The 14,367-nt window shown below is 31.6% G+C and overlaps 1 protein-coding gene and 1 long non-coding RNA gene across 4 annotated transcripts in view; one reads left to right on the forward strand and one right to left on the reverse strand.

Moving 5' to 3' along the window:
• Positions 1–748: 748 nt before the first annotated feature.
• LOC113075728 (electrogenic sodium bicarbonate cotransporter 1-like) overlaps positions 749–14,367 on the forward strand; it is a 43,351-nt gene continuing 29,732 nt past the window's right edge. For all 3 annotated transcript variants that reach the window (XM_026248419.1, XM_026248420.1, XM_026248421.1), the window contains exons 1-3: positions 749–1,145; positions 10,314–10,384; positions 13,171–13,344. In XM_026248419.1, the coding sequence (XP_026104204.1) occupies positions 1,129–1,145; positions 10,314–10,384; positions 13,171–13,344 (262 nt within the window). In that variant the 5' untranslated portion in view covers positions 749–1,128. The remainder of the gene's footprint in view (positions 1,146–10,313; positions 10,385–13,170; positions 13,345–14,367) is intronic.
• On the reverse strand, positions 4,939–9,132 carry LOC113075729 (uncharacterized). Its single transcript, XR_003281028.1, has 3 exons — positions 8,475–9,132; positions 6,404–6,535; positions 4,939–5,288 (listed from the first exon to the last, which is right to left on the reverse strand). It is a non-coding gene; the product is annotated as an uncharacterized LOC113075729 (long non-coding RNA).

Below are 14,367 nucleotides of genomic sequence, written 5' to 3' on the forward strand. Positions count from 1 at the left end.
TTGAACTGGATGACTTTCCTGGAGTTATTTGGAACATTCTCCTAAATGTTGAACAAGTCGACAGAACCAAATATTTGTATGTCTGCAAAAATCAGGTGCTCAGGAGTCATCTTTATATCCGAGGGTTTCATGGTTTTGTAAATATAAAATCATTCAAGGAAAAGTTCAGTAACAATTTAGAATAGGGAACACTTATTCACTATTAACTTTCCCCTCAATAAATTCCTGCTTAAATTTTACAAATGTATACATTTTCTGCTAATTAATATTTAGCAAGTTAGTTAAGTTTATGTATTGGGTAGGATTAGGTAGCTATGTAGAATAAGGTATTAATATGTTCTTAATTAGTACTAATAAATGGCTAATATTCTAGTAATGTGCATGCTAATAAAAAACTAGTATAGAGACCCTCTACAGCATTTATTAATCTTAATCACACACACACAAATTTATATATATATATATATATATATATCTACACACACACACATATATTGCTTGCTAAAGCCATGTTACGTAGAATAAAATAACTTATACAATATATAAGCATTATATGTATATGCAAACTTACATATTGCTTGTTAAAGTTATAAAAGCAATCATTTATGCTTCACTTGCGCGTTTGATTAAATGCATGTGCTGTACATATTTCAGAAAGGTTGCCAGACTGTGAACTTGAGTATTTTTCAGATGTGTTCATGCAGGTATTCACTGTTGCATCTCACATGCTGACCTCTCGTGTCTCTTCCTCCCCCTGCTGCGTCACGCTGGAGGAGGGCGAGATCTTTAAATATGGAACACGGCTCGAGACGAGCGCGACGCGAGCAGCTTTACGCGCAACGTGGAGCGTGTTCCGACGCCACGGGGAGAGTTCGTGAGCCTGTTGCGTTATGACTGCTGGAGTGACCGAATGCATTGTAGATAGTAGAAGCAACAGCGAATTATCTCCGGCTCCAGACAAACAGAAGTGAGTCTCTGTATGTGCTCCTGCATTTACGCATCCAGACACGCTGAACTTGGAGCGAATTCGCACTTGCGCGTCTTTCTGAAGCCTGGACGCACTTTAATTCAGCGAAAGGAGAAGTTCCAGCTACTTTGATAGAAGAGGACGCGTGCGGCACGGTCAACATGAGCGACAAAAACAAGTGAGTACTATTATTTGCATGCACTCTTCCCAGGCGAGATCGGTTGTGTTTCCATGAGGGGATTGAGAACAGCCCTCCCACCCTGGATCTGTCCTGCTTCTACACTAAAAAGTAAAGATGTAACAGTATCCTTCAGGACAGAGCAACAGATCAGCTCCGAGTCTGTGCGGTTAGGGCTTCAGGTTTCAGGCACGGAGGTTATTATCTATTTAAGACATTAAATTGGACAGTTGCATACTTTTGACAGGTCGTGGACATCCTAAATGTTCAACATTTATGAAGGTTTCTTGAACGAGAATCACAGATGATCTTGGCACTTCAGAAACCAATATGTTGAACGAAATGCTGTTTTTGATCATCATGAAGAATCAAAATTGTTTAATTTCATCAGAGAACCTGCTTCGTTTTCATGATCACCTTTTATTCTCGGCTGCTTAATAACAAACCATCTGTGATGCTTCAGAACCCAATGTGCTGGACTTTAGAGAGCCAAAAACTGTTCTTGATCAGCAACAAGAACCAAAAGCGATTCATTCCGTCAGAGAACCTGTTCAGGTTCCTCAATCACGTTATGTTCTTTACAAAAAATTCTAAAACAAAAAACAATTAGAGCCCAGAATTCATTCTGATTTGGAGAACCAACAGTGAAGGACTCTAGATAAGCGAGAACCATTCTGAACATTTTATTCTACATTCTTTAAAACATCTGTGAACTTGGTGCTTCAGAATCCAGAAACCAATACCTTAGAGAACCATAAAAAGTTTCTTGATCAGATATATGTATATAATTGTACTTTTTTAATTACTTATGTAAAGAAACATCAAGAACTTTTTGGCTCTTCGAAGAATCAACTCTTTAAAGTAAAGACCCAAAAAAGAGCTTTCACACTGATGCCATGGAAGAACCATTTTGGGTTCCTCAGACTCTTCAGTGTACAGTTCTTGAACCACATTTCTTGATACTGAGAACATTTAATGATCTAAAGAACTTTTTGCAGGAATGAAAGATTCCATGGATGTTGAAGGTTCTTCATGGAACCAAAGATTCCAATAAAGAGCCTTTATCTTTAAAAGTAGAGGGTTCTTCGCTGAAACCCGAGAACTGTCTTTGTTTTGAGTGAATGATGATATCTCATGGGGTCTCCACCGCTGACACATGATGTATGATGTCGTTCACTCTGTTCATTCGGATGTTACTGCCAAGCCACGCTGCTTTAAGTCGCCCTCTTTACAGGTTCCCTGAAGCCGTGGCTTGAGCGGTCAATGTAATCTTTTTCCAAGAAGCTCCTGTCAAAACCAATTAGCTCCTTAGCGTCCAGAAGCAATGTGTGCGTTGCTTAGCCTTCCAGAAACCAGTGGCTGATATAATGCAAGGGATTCAAACTCTTTTTAGTTCAGTGCAGTTTGTGCTGTTCTAAAAAAAAAAAAACCCAGCTGCCTGCAGGGATCAGATTTTTTTTTTTGACCAATAGGGCTCTTCAGATGTGAGTGAATGGATCATGTGGTGTGTGGTTTCAGTGCTAATGACACTTAGAGTTTTACACTTTAATAAGCACTTACTTTCATTTCTGGTAAATTAACCCTTGCAAAAAATACTGGTAGTTAATTTAGTCTATAGTAAAGATTGTTTAAGTACCTAAGAGTACTTTAAAATACCATAGCAATACCGTGTGATGCCATTATATATATATATATATATATATATATATATATATATATATATATATATATAACGGCATCTATATATACAATAAATATACTATATAAATCAACATCCTAGTCTGTGTGTGTGTGTGTGTGTATATATAACATGATAGGAACACATGATAGGTAAAAATTGATAGCCTGAATACACTGTAAGTCGCTTTGGATAAAAGTGTCTGCTAAATGAATGAAACAATTTGATTTAATTTATATATTATTGATATGGTACTCAAAGAATACCATGGTGTATATATGTCTAAGATCATGGTATTATCATGGTTCATGTCCAAAAAATTGCTTTATCAAGAATATCATGGTATAACCATGTCTAAACAGCAGTTATTTTAGGATTAAATATACTATTATATTAACTATACTATCAATATGCTATTTATTATTATTTGAATACTTTTATTTATGTATTATTTTAATTTGTATTATTATTATTATTATTATTATTGTTATTGTTATTATTATTGTTATTGTTATTATTATTCAAGTTTAGTACTTAAACATATTTGTTTAAGTTTGTTCCCAGGGTGACATTTAAAATATTCCACTGAAGGTGGCTTTTCATATTTTATTTTTTATTTTATTATAACTTTTTATAAAAACAATTTTTGCTGTTTTAAATTTAGTTTATAATGACAACATGTAGGTGATATTATTATTTATTTATTTTATATTTAAAGTTTTCCATAAAAAACAACAACAGCATTTATTTTAATTATCAAAAATGTACTAGTTTAAGTTAAAGATGACATCACTGTTAAAAATGTATGGTACTTAAGATAAGTGCAATTTTTAATCTGTAACCTGGAAGAATGAAAATAGCCTGGTTTTCTTAAGAAAAATGTTTAATATTTCCTCATTGGCACAGGGTTAACGATCTGTGTGTACGAGAGCATTGCATGATCGATCGCTCTCACCTGTTGATCTACACCTGTGTGACTGCCCTGTCCTCTTTCATTGACCGTCTGAAGCAGACAGCACACACATTGTGAAAGATCTTTCATTGGAAAGTGCAGAGTCACAGTGGCATGTCTTCTGTAAACTCTGCTCTCATGACTCTGATATCTCTTTTCTTCTCCTTGAGACTGAGGTCATCTGTGCATGACGGACAGGAGTGACCCTGAGCATGCTGGGATACTATAGCAATTCTGAAATAGAAAGATTCATGTATCAGAATGGATCTACTGTATGTGAACAGGTTTTGACACAGGCCAGCTGCTTTCACATCTGTGGTGATAAAATCATGATTTAAAGTCAGCGTGAATTCAAAACTGACTCTTTTACTTTCTTAAACATGTTCCTGAGCTTACCATGTGTGATTCATCAGGGCATGTAGGGAAAAAGAAGTTTAAATAATATAACAATTTGCTTTGAAAAGGCTTTCTATTTCAGATGATGTCATCTAGGCCAAGTAGGCGGGGGACATTATGTGAACCAATAGCAAAATAACATTGTTTTAAGCAGATATTTCAAGTAATGCAGCCTTAAGCCACCAGTTAAAGCTGTAATTTATTGTTATTATAGTATTATTTGTATACTATTATAGTTTTTTAATGAACGATGAATCATTAGCTTTTATTTTTATTTTTTCAGTTTTAATTTTAATTATAGAGTAAGCTTTGGTTATTTTTGAAATTTGTATTTTTTTTTCCCTTTTTTAAAGATTTTATTTTATTGTTATTTTATTATTATGATTAATCGTATTACTTCAACTTTAACAGACACTAACAATTTTCAGGTAGTTGCCAAGGTACAGTAATATTAAAATGCTTTAAAATTTTAGTTAAAATTTCTCACCTCTAATGTGTGTGCATAATATATATATATATATATATATATATATATATATATATATACACATATATATACACATTGTGTAAACACAAATATATAATGTTTTTATATTTTATTTAATAATTTTTATATTCAACCATTTAAATGAAAACACTTTTAATAGTTTTGCATGGTATGTCAAATACTTTTAATCATTTTATTACATTTTATGCAATAATAAGAAAATAATAGACCAATTTTAATACATGAAGTTGCTCGGGAGGCTGAAATTTTCTATCAAATTTGATCAAATTTCCTGATCCAATCATGCTAATTTTTGTTCTCATTGAATATTCAGTTTCATTGGTAAATAAAGCATTATGGTGGAACAGTGGTTTGCGACTATAATTTCTTGTTGACAATCAATTTTGTTTAACCCTTTAATGTCTCAGTTTGATATTTGAGATTAGTTCTCATCTTGAAATCATGCTGTGTTCCTCCGCTTCATCAGTCTTGTGGGAGTCTCTAGCAGACGTGTGTTTTGGTGTTTGGAAGTGTTTGAGCGTTGTGTGCTTATGCTCACCTCACAAATATTCACTGATGGGTGTCTATGAAGTGACCAGTGCTGAAGTGTGTGGAATCCATCTAGAGTATCTGTGCAAGATGACCAAAGCATTTACTCTTTCATTTGTCTGTTATATGAGGGATTGTGACTCTTTTATGACCCCGGGACCCCAAATGCTTGAAATTCTGAGCATAATTGCTGTTTAATCTTTAGTTGTATTATCATCCATAACATTAATTTCATTATGGTAAACAAGCGTTGACCTAGTTTCTAAATTAACTATATGTGCCACTAAATTGTGTGACAGAAAGAGATTTAAACATCTGTTTAATGTTATTTTGCACTGTAAAAATAACCAAAGGATGTAACAACAATAATTTATTATTATTATTATTTTTTTTAAATCAATTTTATATATGAAACCTATAGAAAGTATATTTAAAATAAATTATTAATAATTTATAGTGATTTTAAAGTAAAATATTTTTTTCTATATTTGAAAGAAATATGTTAAAGAACCATATAGTATTTTTTTTTAAATTGTAAGAATTTTTTATATTTAAATAATTGTTTTTACTATTTAAAAAAATCTGTTTATATGTGAATCCTATATAAATTATATTTCAAATTATTTCAAATAAATCATTAATAATTTAAAATGATTTAAAGTTAAATCTATTTTTTCTACAGTTTAAATAAATATATGTAAAATAACCATATAGAATTTATAAATATATATTTATTATTATTATTATTATTTTCTTTTACATTTCTTAAAAATTAAATATAATACTATTATTAAATATATTATTTCACGTAATTTTAAAGAAATGTGTATATATGCAACATATAGAAATGTTTTTATAATGCTATAAATCTAAATTTTATTTCTAAATATCATTTAAAGGAAATTTAATAATGATAAATTTCTTAAAAATGATTAAAAAAAACGTAAATTTTTTGATGTCATTTAAAAGAAATATGTTTATATAACAGAAAAATTATTTATCTACAAAAGAATCTACTATGTATAGTATATGTATACTAATCTATTATTTATATATAATCTGAAATGTGTTTTACATGCAGTATCTATCAATTTACAGAGCCCTTACAGATCTTCATGTTGTGAAGCTGGGTGTTACATGGACAGCTTTTCAAGTTTCTTTCTATAGAACACTGTTAAGTTGTATAATGAAGTAACCTTGTAATCGTTTGTTGTAGATCGGACTGCAGTGTTGTGTAAGTGGTTAAAGAAAGCAGATTTATTCCCAGTGATCCCTGCGTCCTGATCCTGTCCCTCAGCACGCAGCTTTGCTGAAGCAGGAGAGGTAGACTGAAAAGAGGAATAGAAAAGAGAAAGATCAAAACACTAGGAAGTGAACATAATATGAGGCAGAGACAGCATAGAGCAAGAGTTCTGTAGGAAACAAAGGAAGCCTTGTATGAAATGAAAAGAATGGCTATAGGACTGACAGGAAGTGCACAGACGAGATGAGGACGATAGACGTGGAATGAGGAAAATAGGTGTAGATGATGGAGAAAAGTTCTGTGGTAATAGTTAGTGCTGGTCTAGTCTCACTATAGGGACAAATCAATCATGCTATTTAACAGAAAAACTTTGTTCGGCTTGTTTATGAATTAAAACATGCTCCCATTCATAAGTTTGGGGTAGGATTTTGTTCATGTTTGTGTCTTTTATGCTCACCAAGGCTGTATTTATTTAATAAAAAATCCAGTAAAAACAGTATAATTTTGAAATATTATTACTATTTAAAATAGCTGTTGTCTATTTGAATATATTTTAAAATATAATTTATTCCTGTGATGTGCAGCTGTATTTTCAGCATCATTACTCCAGTCTTCAGTGTCACATGATCTTCAGAAATCTTTCTAATATTCTGATTTACTGCTCAATAAACTTTTAATAATTAAGTTAAATGTATGCATTTAGCAGACGCTTTTATCCAAATCGACTTACAGTGCATTCAGGCTATCAGTTTTTACCTAACATGTGTTTCCCGGGAATCGAACCCACAACCTTATTATTATTATTATTGTCCGTGTAAAAAAACAAAACAAGAATAGAATTGATTTAGAACATAAATAATAAAAAAAAAGTCTTTACAGTCACTTTTGATTATTTTAAAGCATCCTTGCTGAATAAAAGTATTGAACAGTCCGTCCCATCAATGGCTCTTGTTTAGTTTAGGATGGTGGCATTGATTGTATCCAGAGTCTCAGGTGTGTTTTGGACTTTCTCTCCTCGTCTGTCTTTTATGACGTCTGCGCTGTCCGAAGGAATGATTAACTGGCTCGAGCTGCTCGGGAATAAAAGAAATCTACACTATTTGGTCTGACTGTTAGACTACATCTCAACATCTCAAACAGGTGTTGCACTAAACTCGAGCTTAACACCCGGCTAAACTAAACTAAACTCAAAGACATTATACATCCAGTCAATGGCTGCTGGGAGTGATATAGGGTTATTCCTCAACTGTGTGAGTTCATGTTTAATTTTGCACCCAAAATAAAAACATTTGTCAATAATCATGCACACTCAGTGTACACTCATTTTCTCTTATATAAAGTATCTTCTGCCTAACAAGATTGCATTTATTTGATCAAAAATAAAATATTTTTACAAAATATTATTACAATTTAAAATAGCTGGTTTCTATTTGAGTATATTTTAAGATTTTATTTATTCCTGAGATGTAAAGCTGAATTTTCAGCATCAACAGTGTCACATGATGGGTTTTCATATACGTGCATATTCAAATATCTACACATTTTTTTAATGATACAAAATACTTTTATAATTATATTTATATAAAGATTATATAAAGATAAAGATTTAATTATTATATATGTGACCATGAACCACAAAACCAGTCATAACGATCAATTTACATGATATCTTCATGGAACATGATCTTTACTTAATGTCCTAATGATTTTTGCCATTAAAGTAAAATGTATAATTTTGTCCCGTACAGTGTATTTTTGGCTATTTCTACAAATAAATCTGTGCTACTTATGACTAGTTTTGGGTCCAGGTTCACACACACACGCACACACACACACACACACACGCACACACAGTGAATTGTAAACACAAAAAAAATAAAAATAAAAAAGTGTCAAGAAAAACGGATTAAACCAAAACAAATTGGCGTTCCCACAGAAGCGGCAACATTTGAGGAATTAAAGCATATGAGAAGGATTTAAAGATCAGTAGGTCTTATTAAAAGCTCTGATGAAATCCCACTTACACAATGATGTGGCTACGCTTCAGTTTTTCACTCTTACTTTGCTCCGTGTGACCTTTGACCCCGGGAAGTGTTTGTGGGAGTCTGCAGCTGTCAGACCGAAACCTCGTTTCCTCTTTGACTGATTACTTCTGTCACGCGTGTTATTGGCGGGAGAAAATCGCTGTTATCAGTGGAAATGCCAGTATTGGTCATCTGTCCCACCTCTGAATTGGTAAACATGGTGCAAGGGCTGCTGGGAGCTCGTGCGTCAGTCACTTACACACCTTTACTGCTTGTATTTGCTTTAGCTTCATGACATTCCTCTGCCTGGGTCTCATGATATTTCCTGCCATAAAACATAATAAACAAATCATTCAGTGTGTGTGTGTGTGTGTGTGTGTGTGTGTGTGTGTGTGTGTTTGTGTGTGTGTGCGCACATATGCACACATTCAGGTCAGACTCTCAACAGGTAACAGATTGGGTGGTTGGGATTTGAGTTGTGCTGTCATACAGTATTTCTCCCCAAAATCTTATTTATTTATATTTTTATTTTAGAACAATTATGACTTTTTTTCCCCCAATTGTGGCAGTTAAGAACATTTATTCCAAAGTTCACATGAATTTGATATCAAAGTGCATTTAGATGTTTTGTAGTTTTCACTATTGTGACTGTGATTCAAAGTAAAATAAAGTAATAATAAGTATGTAAAAAAAGTGAGATTTTAAGATTTCTATCAGCATAAAAAAATACAATAAATACTTAAATATTATTTGTATGATTGATACTATTATTAATAATAATGATAATGCATATATATATATATATATATATATATATATATATATATATGTGTGTGTGTGTGTGTGTGTGTGTGTGTGTGTGTGTGTGTTATTAGGTTACTGTATATTTTATTATGAATATATATTGTGTGTGTGTGTGTGTATGTATATATATATATATATATATATATATATATATATATATATATATAATAGTTAAAAAGTAATTAAAGATATATTATTAATATATTATTATAGATGTACTTTTTTTTTTCCTTAAAATTTTCCATCATCGTAATGCATCTAAATATACAAATACTTTTGAGTTTTGTAAATGTCATTATTCCCAGTGTGATGCTCATTAGTTTTTTTACCTAATGAAGAGAATACAGAATTTAGTGTTTTCTAAACTAATTAAATGCATAAATTAATATGAAATGCATTAGAAAATAAATTAAATGCAATAGATTAAATGTTACCTAAATATTACATTTATTTGTTTATTTATTTACAGTGCATTTATTTATTCAAATGTAATTATATATAAAGAAATTAATTATGTATTCCTTCTGTTTTGCATTACAGTCATGAGGGAAAATATACTTTATTATTTTATCACAATGCAAAGATATAGGGTTAATTTTCACATCAGTGTCTGTCCTCTTTCTTTTAATTTTGGGGTAGAAATATGACCTGAAGATTCCTTCATCTTGTACTCTCAACATTCAACATTCACTCAACATTTATCTGGCGTGCACAAGGTGTGTGAGCGGTTAATAGATTATGATGCATCCAGCTCGTGTTTAAAATGTATCAATCACTGGAAGATAACATGACAAATCCAAGCAGGTTACAAGACCTCCTGGCCTTTAAACAAGGAAAGGTAAAAGGGAAGGTTAAAACACAAGTGACTGATCTGCTTCAGAAGAAACGCTGTTCTGAGAAAGCTGCGCGTGCAAGGAGAGATTAAACATGCTTGCTCTTTCTACACAAAGTCTGCTTGATTCTGGTTTCGTATTTTGACTTTGTGTTCAAAAATAACGTGCTTTGTGTCTGACTTTCTCTTTTTGTGTTTTTCAGAATGGAGGATGAAGCCATAGTGGACAGAGGAGCGTCCTACATCAAAAATGTGTGTGATGAAGAGGTCGAGGGTACGAAACACACACACACACACACACACACACACACACACACACACTCTTAAATATAAGGTGGGATATTGGATCCCCTGTGTCTCAGTGACGACTGCGGAGTCTTAGTTACTGTGGATTACGTTTCACGCTCACTTTCACTCTCTCCTGTCTCTCTCTTCTCTCTAGACCAGCTGTCTTTTTTTATTATTATTATTATTTTATTATTTTATTCTTGTATTGGCAGTAATTTGTTCTTAAGGGCAGGAGAGGATTATGAGCGCTGCAGATGTAACAAACTAAAGCTCTAGACACGTGAAGATGTCTTAATCCACACACACACACACACACACACACACTTAATCTGTTTCTACATTCAGGAGAAACTGACTAAATGTGCGCCACTTTAGCGCATTGCATTTTAGTGCAAAACTTGATATTTTTTAATATACTGCCACCAAACCATCTCTGCTGCATCATATGCATTTGTAATTGCATTTTATGATAAAAGTATAAAATGATGATCATAATAAATTGATGCATTTACAAAGATGATCAGACTTAATGTATTTTCCTAGTGCAAGATGTATGAAATCTATATAATGCACACCAGATATTTGATTTATATTCATTGAATTTTAAATGAAATATTTTTGACAAAATCTATGAAAAATACCATGATGAATCAAAATACGTAGTTCTTTACTATATATAAATATTATATATTAAAGTTATAAAATAAGAAAAAAAGTATAAAAAAATACATATAAAATGTATATAATACACGCTGGTTATTTGATATAATATTTGATAGAAATATAACAATATAAAAATTGAATACATCTATTTGAATATAACAATATTTATTTATTTTATTTTATTGATCACAATTGTTTTTTGTGAAACTGACATTTTTAAAGTCCAATGAAATATTTTATTAAATATAAAAAAAAATCACACTCCGTTGGCTCAATTTACCATCATGCCTCTTTCCATGCTAATGAAGCTCGTCACAGCAATTTATGGAATACTAATTTAATAATTAATGAAATTATTCTCATGTTTTTATTGAATATAATACTGACATTGTGTGCGACATTCAGGTTTGCACCCTAATTTTTATTTTTGTAATTTTTTGGCCATGTTTACAGCCCAAATAATTCCTCAAATAAATCATGTGCTGAAACAACACAGGCAGTGTGTGCAAATAAATGCCTGGACACAGTTGAGTGAGTGATTTCCCTCTCAGATGTAGAATGTACAAATACTGCAGGTTCAGACGTCTAAAAATATCTGCACATCAAAAGCAGAACAAACACGTTCGCAAACATGAGCTTTTCACACACTTGTGTTCTTTCTATATTGGCTTCTCCCTCTCCCGTCCTCACTGAACTTTGGACCTTCACATGATGGTCTCACACACACACACACACACACACACACATCAGATAACGTTTAGACGAATTTGTTTAAAGTTGAGATGAATGAAGTGAAGGCTGACTGAAGCGTGATTGTTGGATGACTGGATTGATGAGCAGCTTTTATTAGTCCGTATATTGTTCTGTGAGTGTGTGTTCTCTCTGTTTTTAAATCCACTTCCTGGAGATGTCTTGCCATTTCCTGCCTGATCAGCTGTACAGGAAGTTGTTGGCATTTATCTATAATCTAACAAGTGTGAGATACGGGTCAGATTTTCCCTTCTGAAAAAACAAACACATGCAAACCCAGAAGCGCAGTGCCTGTCTTATTCATGCTCCTGTGTGTGATTTATTAGTGCAAGGTCTTTCAAAGAATTCAAACGGGGGAAAAATGTCACTTTGAAACGACTTTCTTTCACAGTTATAGTCATATTATAGTCAAATATACTGTCACTCACATAAACAGATTAGAAAGTGAATCACGATGTAGTCATTTATTGGTGTTATTTATTGTAGTATTTATTAATATTTTGAATTTGCTTTTATTTTTTCAATTTTTCTTTTAATTTTATCGTTTCAATAATTTTGTTGCGTGCTTTTGCCATTTTTAGTTGTTTATTTTTTTTAATATTCCTATTAAGGTTGAATAAATTTTTATTTTAGCTTGACATTTTAGTACTTTAACTTATTTATTTCACTTGTAGCTGCCAAATGTAACAATTGTAATTTTCATTTAAGTTTAAAGTTGTTTTTTTATGTAAAACTTTTCTTAATTTTTTTCAAATTTAGTTTTTAATTAATTTAATTTAAAATTTAGCATTTTAATATATATTGAATTCAATTTAAATTCTCATTTAGTTTAATAATTATATTTTCAGTTTTATTTTAATTTTAGTCATTTATTTGCTTCAGTTTATTTCAATTATTTCATTTTTAAATGTATGTTATGGTTTTGAGTTTATATATATATTTTTTAATTTCTTATTTTGTTTATAAAAATATTTACGACACCTCATCACATTGTGTCAGTTATTATTTGCATGAAGTAGAATTTGAAGCATCGAAGATGGCCAACTCTCATTAAAAATGTATGACCTATGGTTGCTTTTTTGCTGAAGTTCATTGAAACCCAGGAGTGTTTTGGCTTCCCTCAGATTGATTACACACTGACAGTTCAACAGTAGCACATTTACTACATCCACACCGCAGTAGTTACCAAAGCAGTGATTATTGGTCTCTTTTTATCTGGTTATCTGTATATGACTGCCATCAATTTTTAGGCTTTAATGTATAAGCTGTCATTCTGATCTGTATGTATGTGTGTGTGTGTGTGTGTTTGTAATCGTGTGATCTTTCGGTGTGTGTGTGTGTGTGTGTGTGTGTGTGCAGGTCATCACACCGTCTACATTGGAGTTCATGTGCCTAAGAGTTACCGTCGCCGTCGACGACACAGACGACGATCCAATCACAAAGAGAGGAGAGAGCGACTGATGGAAAACGCCAGCGACAGATCAGACACCGAGACTGCAGACGATCCGTCCTCCAGCATTCTCAAACCTCTCAGTGAGTCCCAGAGGAACACAAACCTTCACTGCTGCAGGCCTGTGGGATCAATGTGATGCAAACAAAACAAAACCCAATAATTACTTTAGTAAAACTAGTAAATAAAAAGAAATTGTCAATAATTATTATTATTAATATTACTTAAAAATGTAAACACATGAATGTGTTTCAGTATATATTATTTAGATTATTATAATTTAGTATATATTATAATTTTCAAGTGTTTGTATATTATTTTAGTATTTGCTGAATTAATTTAAATTAATAATATAATTATAGTATATTATAGTTAAAAAAAAAATATATATATATATATATATATATATATATATATATATTATATAAAACTATAATTATATTATTCATTTTAATTAATTCAGCAAATACTATACACACACACATACATATATATTATGATATATAAAAAATAATATATATATATATATATAATTTATATATCATAATATTATATATATTTTATTTATATGTATTTTAATTATATAATTCAAAAAAATATTAGACATTAATATTAATTAAAATGAATAATATAATTATAGTAAAAAAGAAAAAACAAAGATTCATCCTGGCAACAGATGGTTAAAAACAAACATCCATTTTTGCACATCAAGTCTGAATTGACTTAAATGATTATATTATTAAAATAATATTATAAATGATTAAATTATTACTTCAGAAGACTAGTCATGCTTTCAGTGATGTTGACTACTCTAATTACATCTTACAGTACTTTTTAGGATTTGCTGTAGGATTAAGGATATACCCCCTAAAACATCAGCTCAGATGTTTCATTCTGCATTTCACAAAAGAAATAAAAAGAATCTGCGAGTCATTCTTGATGTCTCACATGAGAACCTTCAGAGATATTTCCCAGGCCTTTAACACAGAGCGATCCATGATGTTCTGGAGATTCAGCCGAGAGCGAGAATGAGATAAAGCGGCGCTCACAGCCTCAGTTAAAGGTCTTTGTGTGTGCTAATCTCTGCTAATCAGTGACACGGCTGA

Source organism: Carassius auratus, unplaced genomic scaffold, assembly GCF_003368295.1.
Source record: "Carassius auratus strain Wakin unplaced genomic scaffold, ASM336829v1 scaf_tig00017572, whole genome shotgun sequence".
Classification (NCBI taxonomy): Eukaryota; Metazoa; Chordata; class Actinopteri; order Cypriniformes; family Cyprinidae; genus Carassius; species Carassius auratus.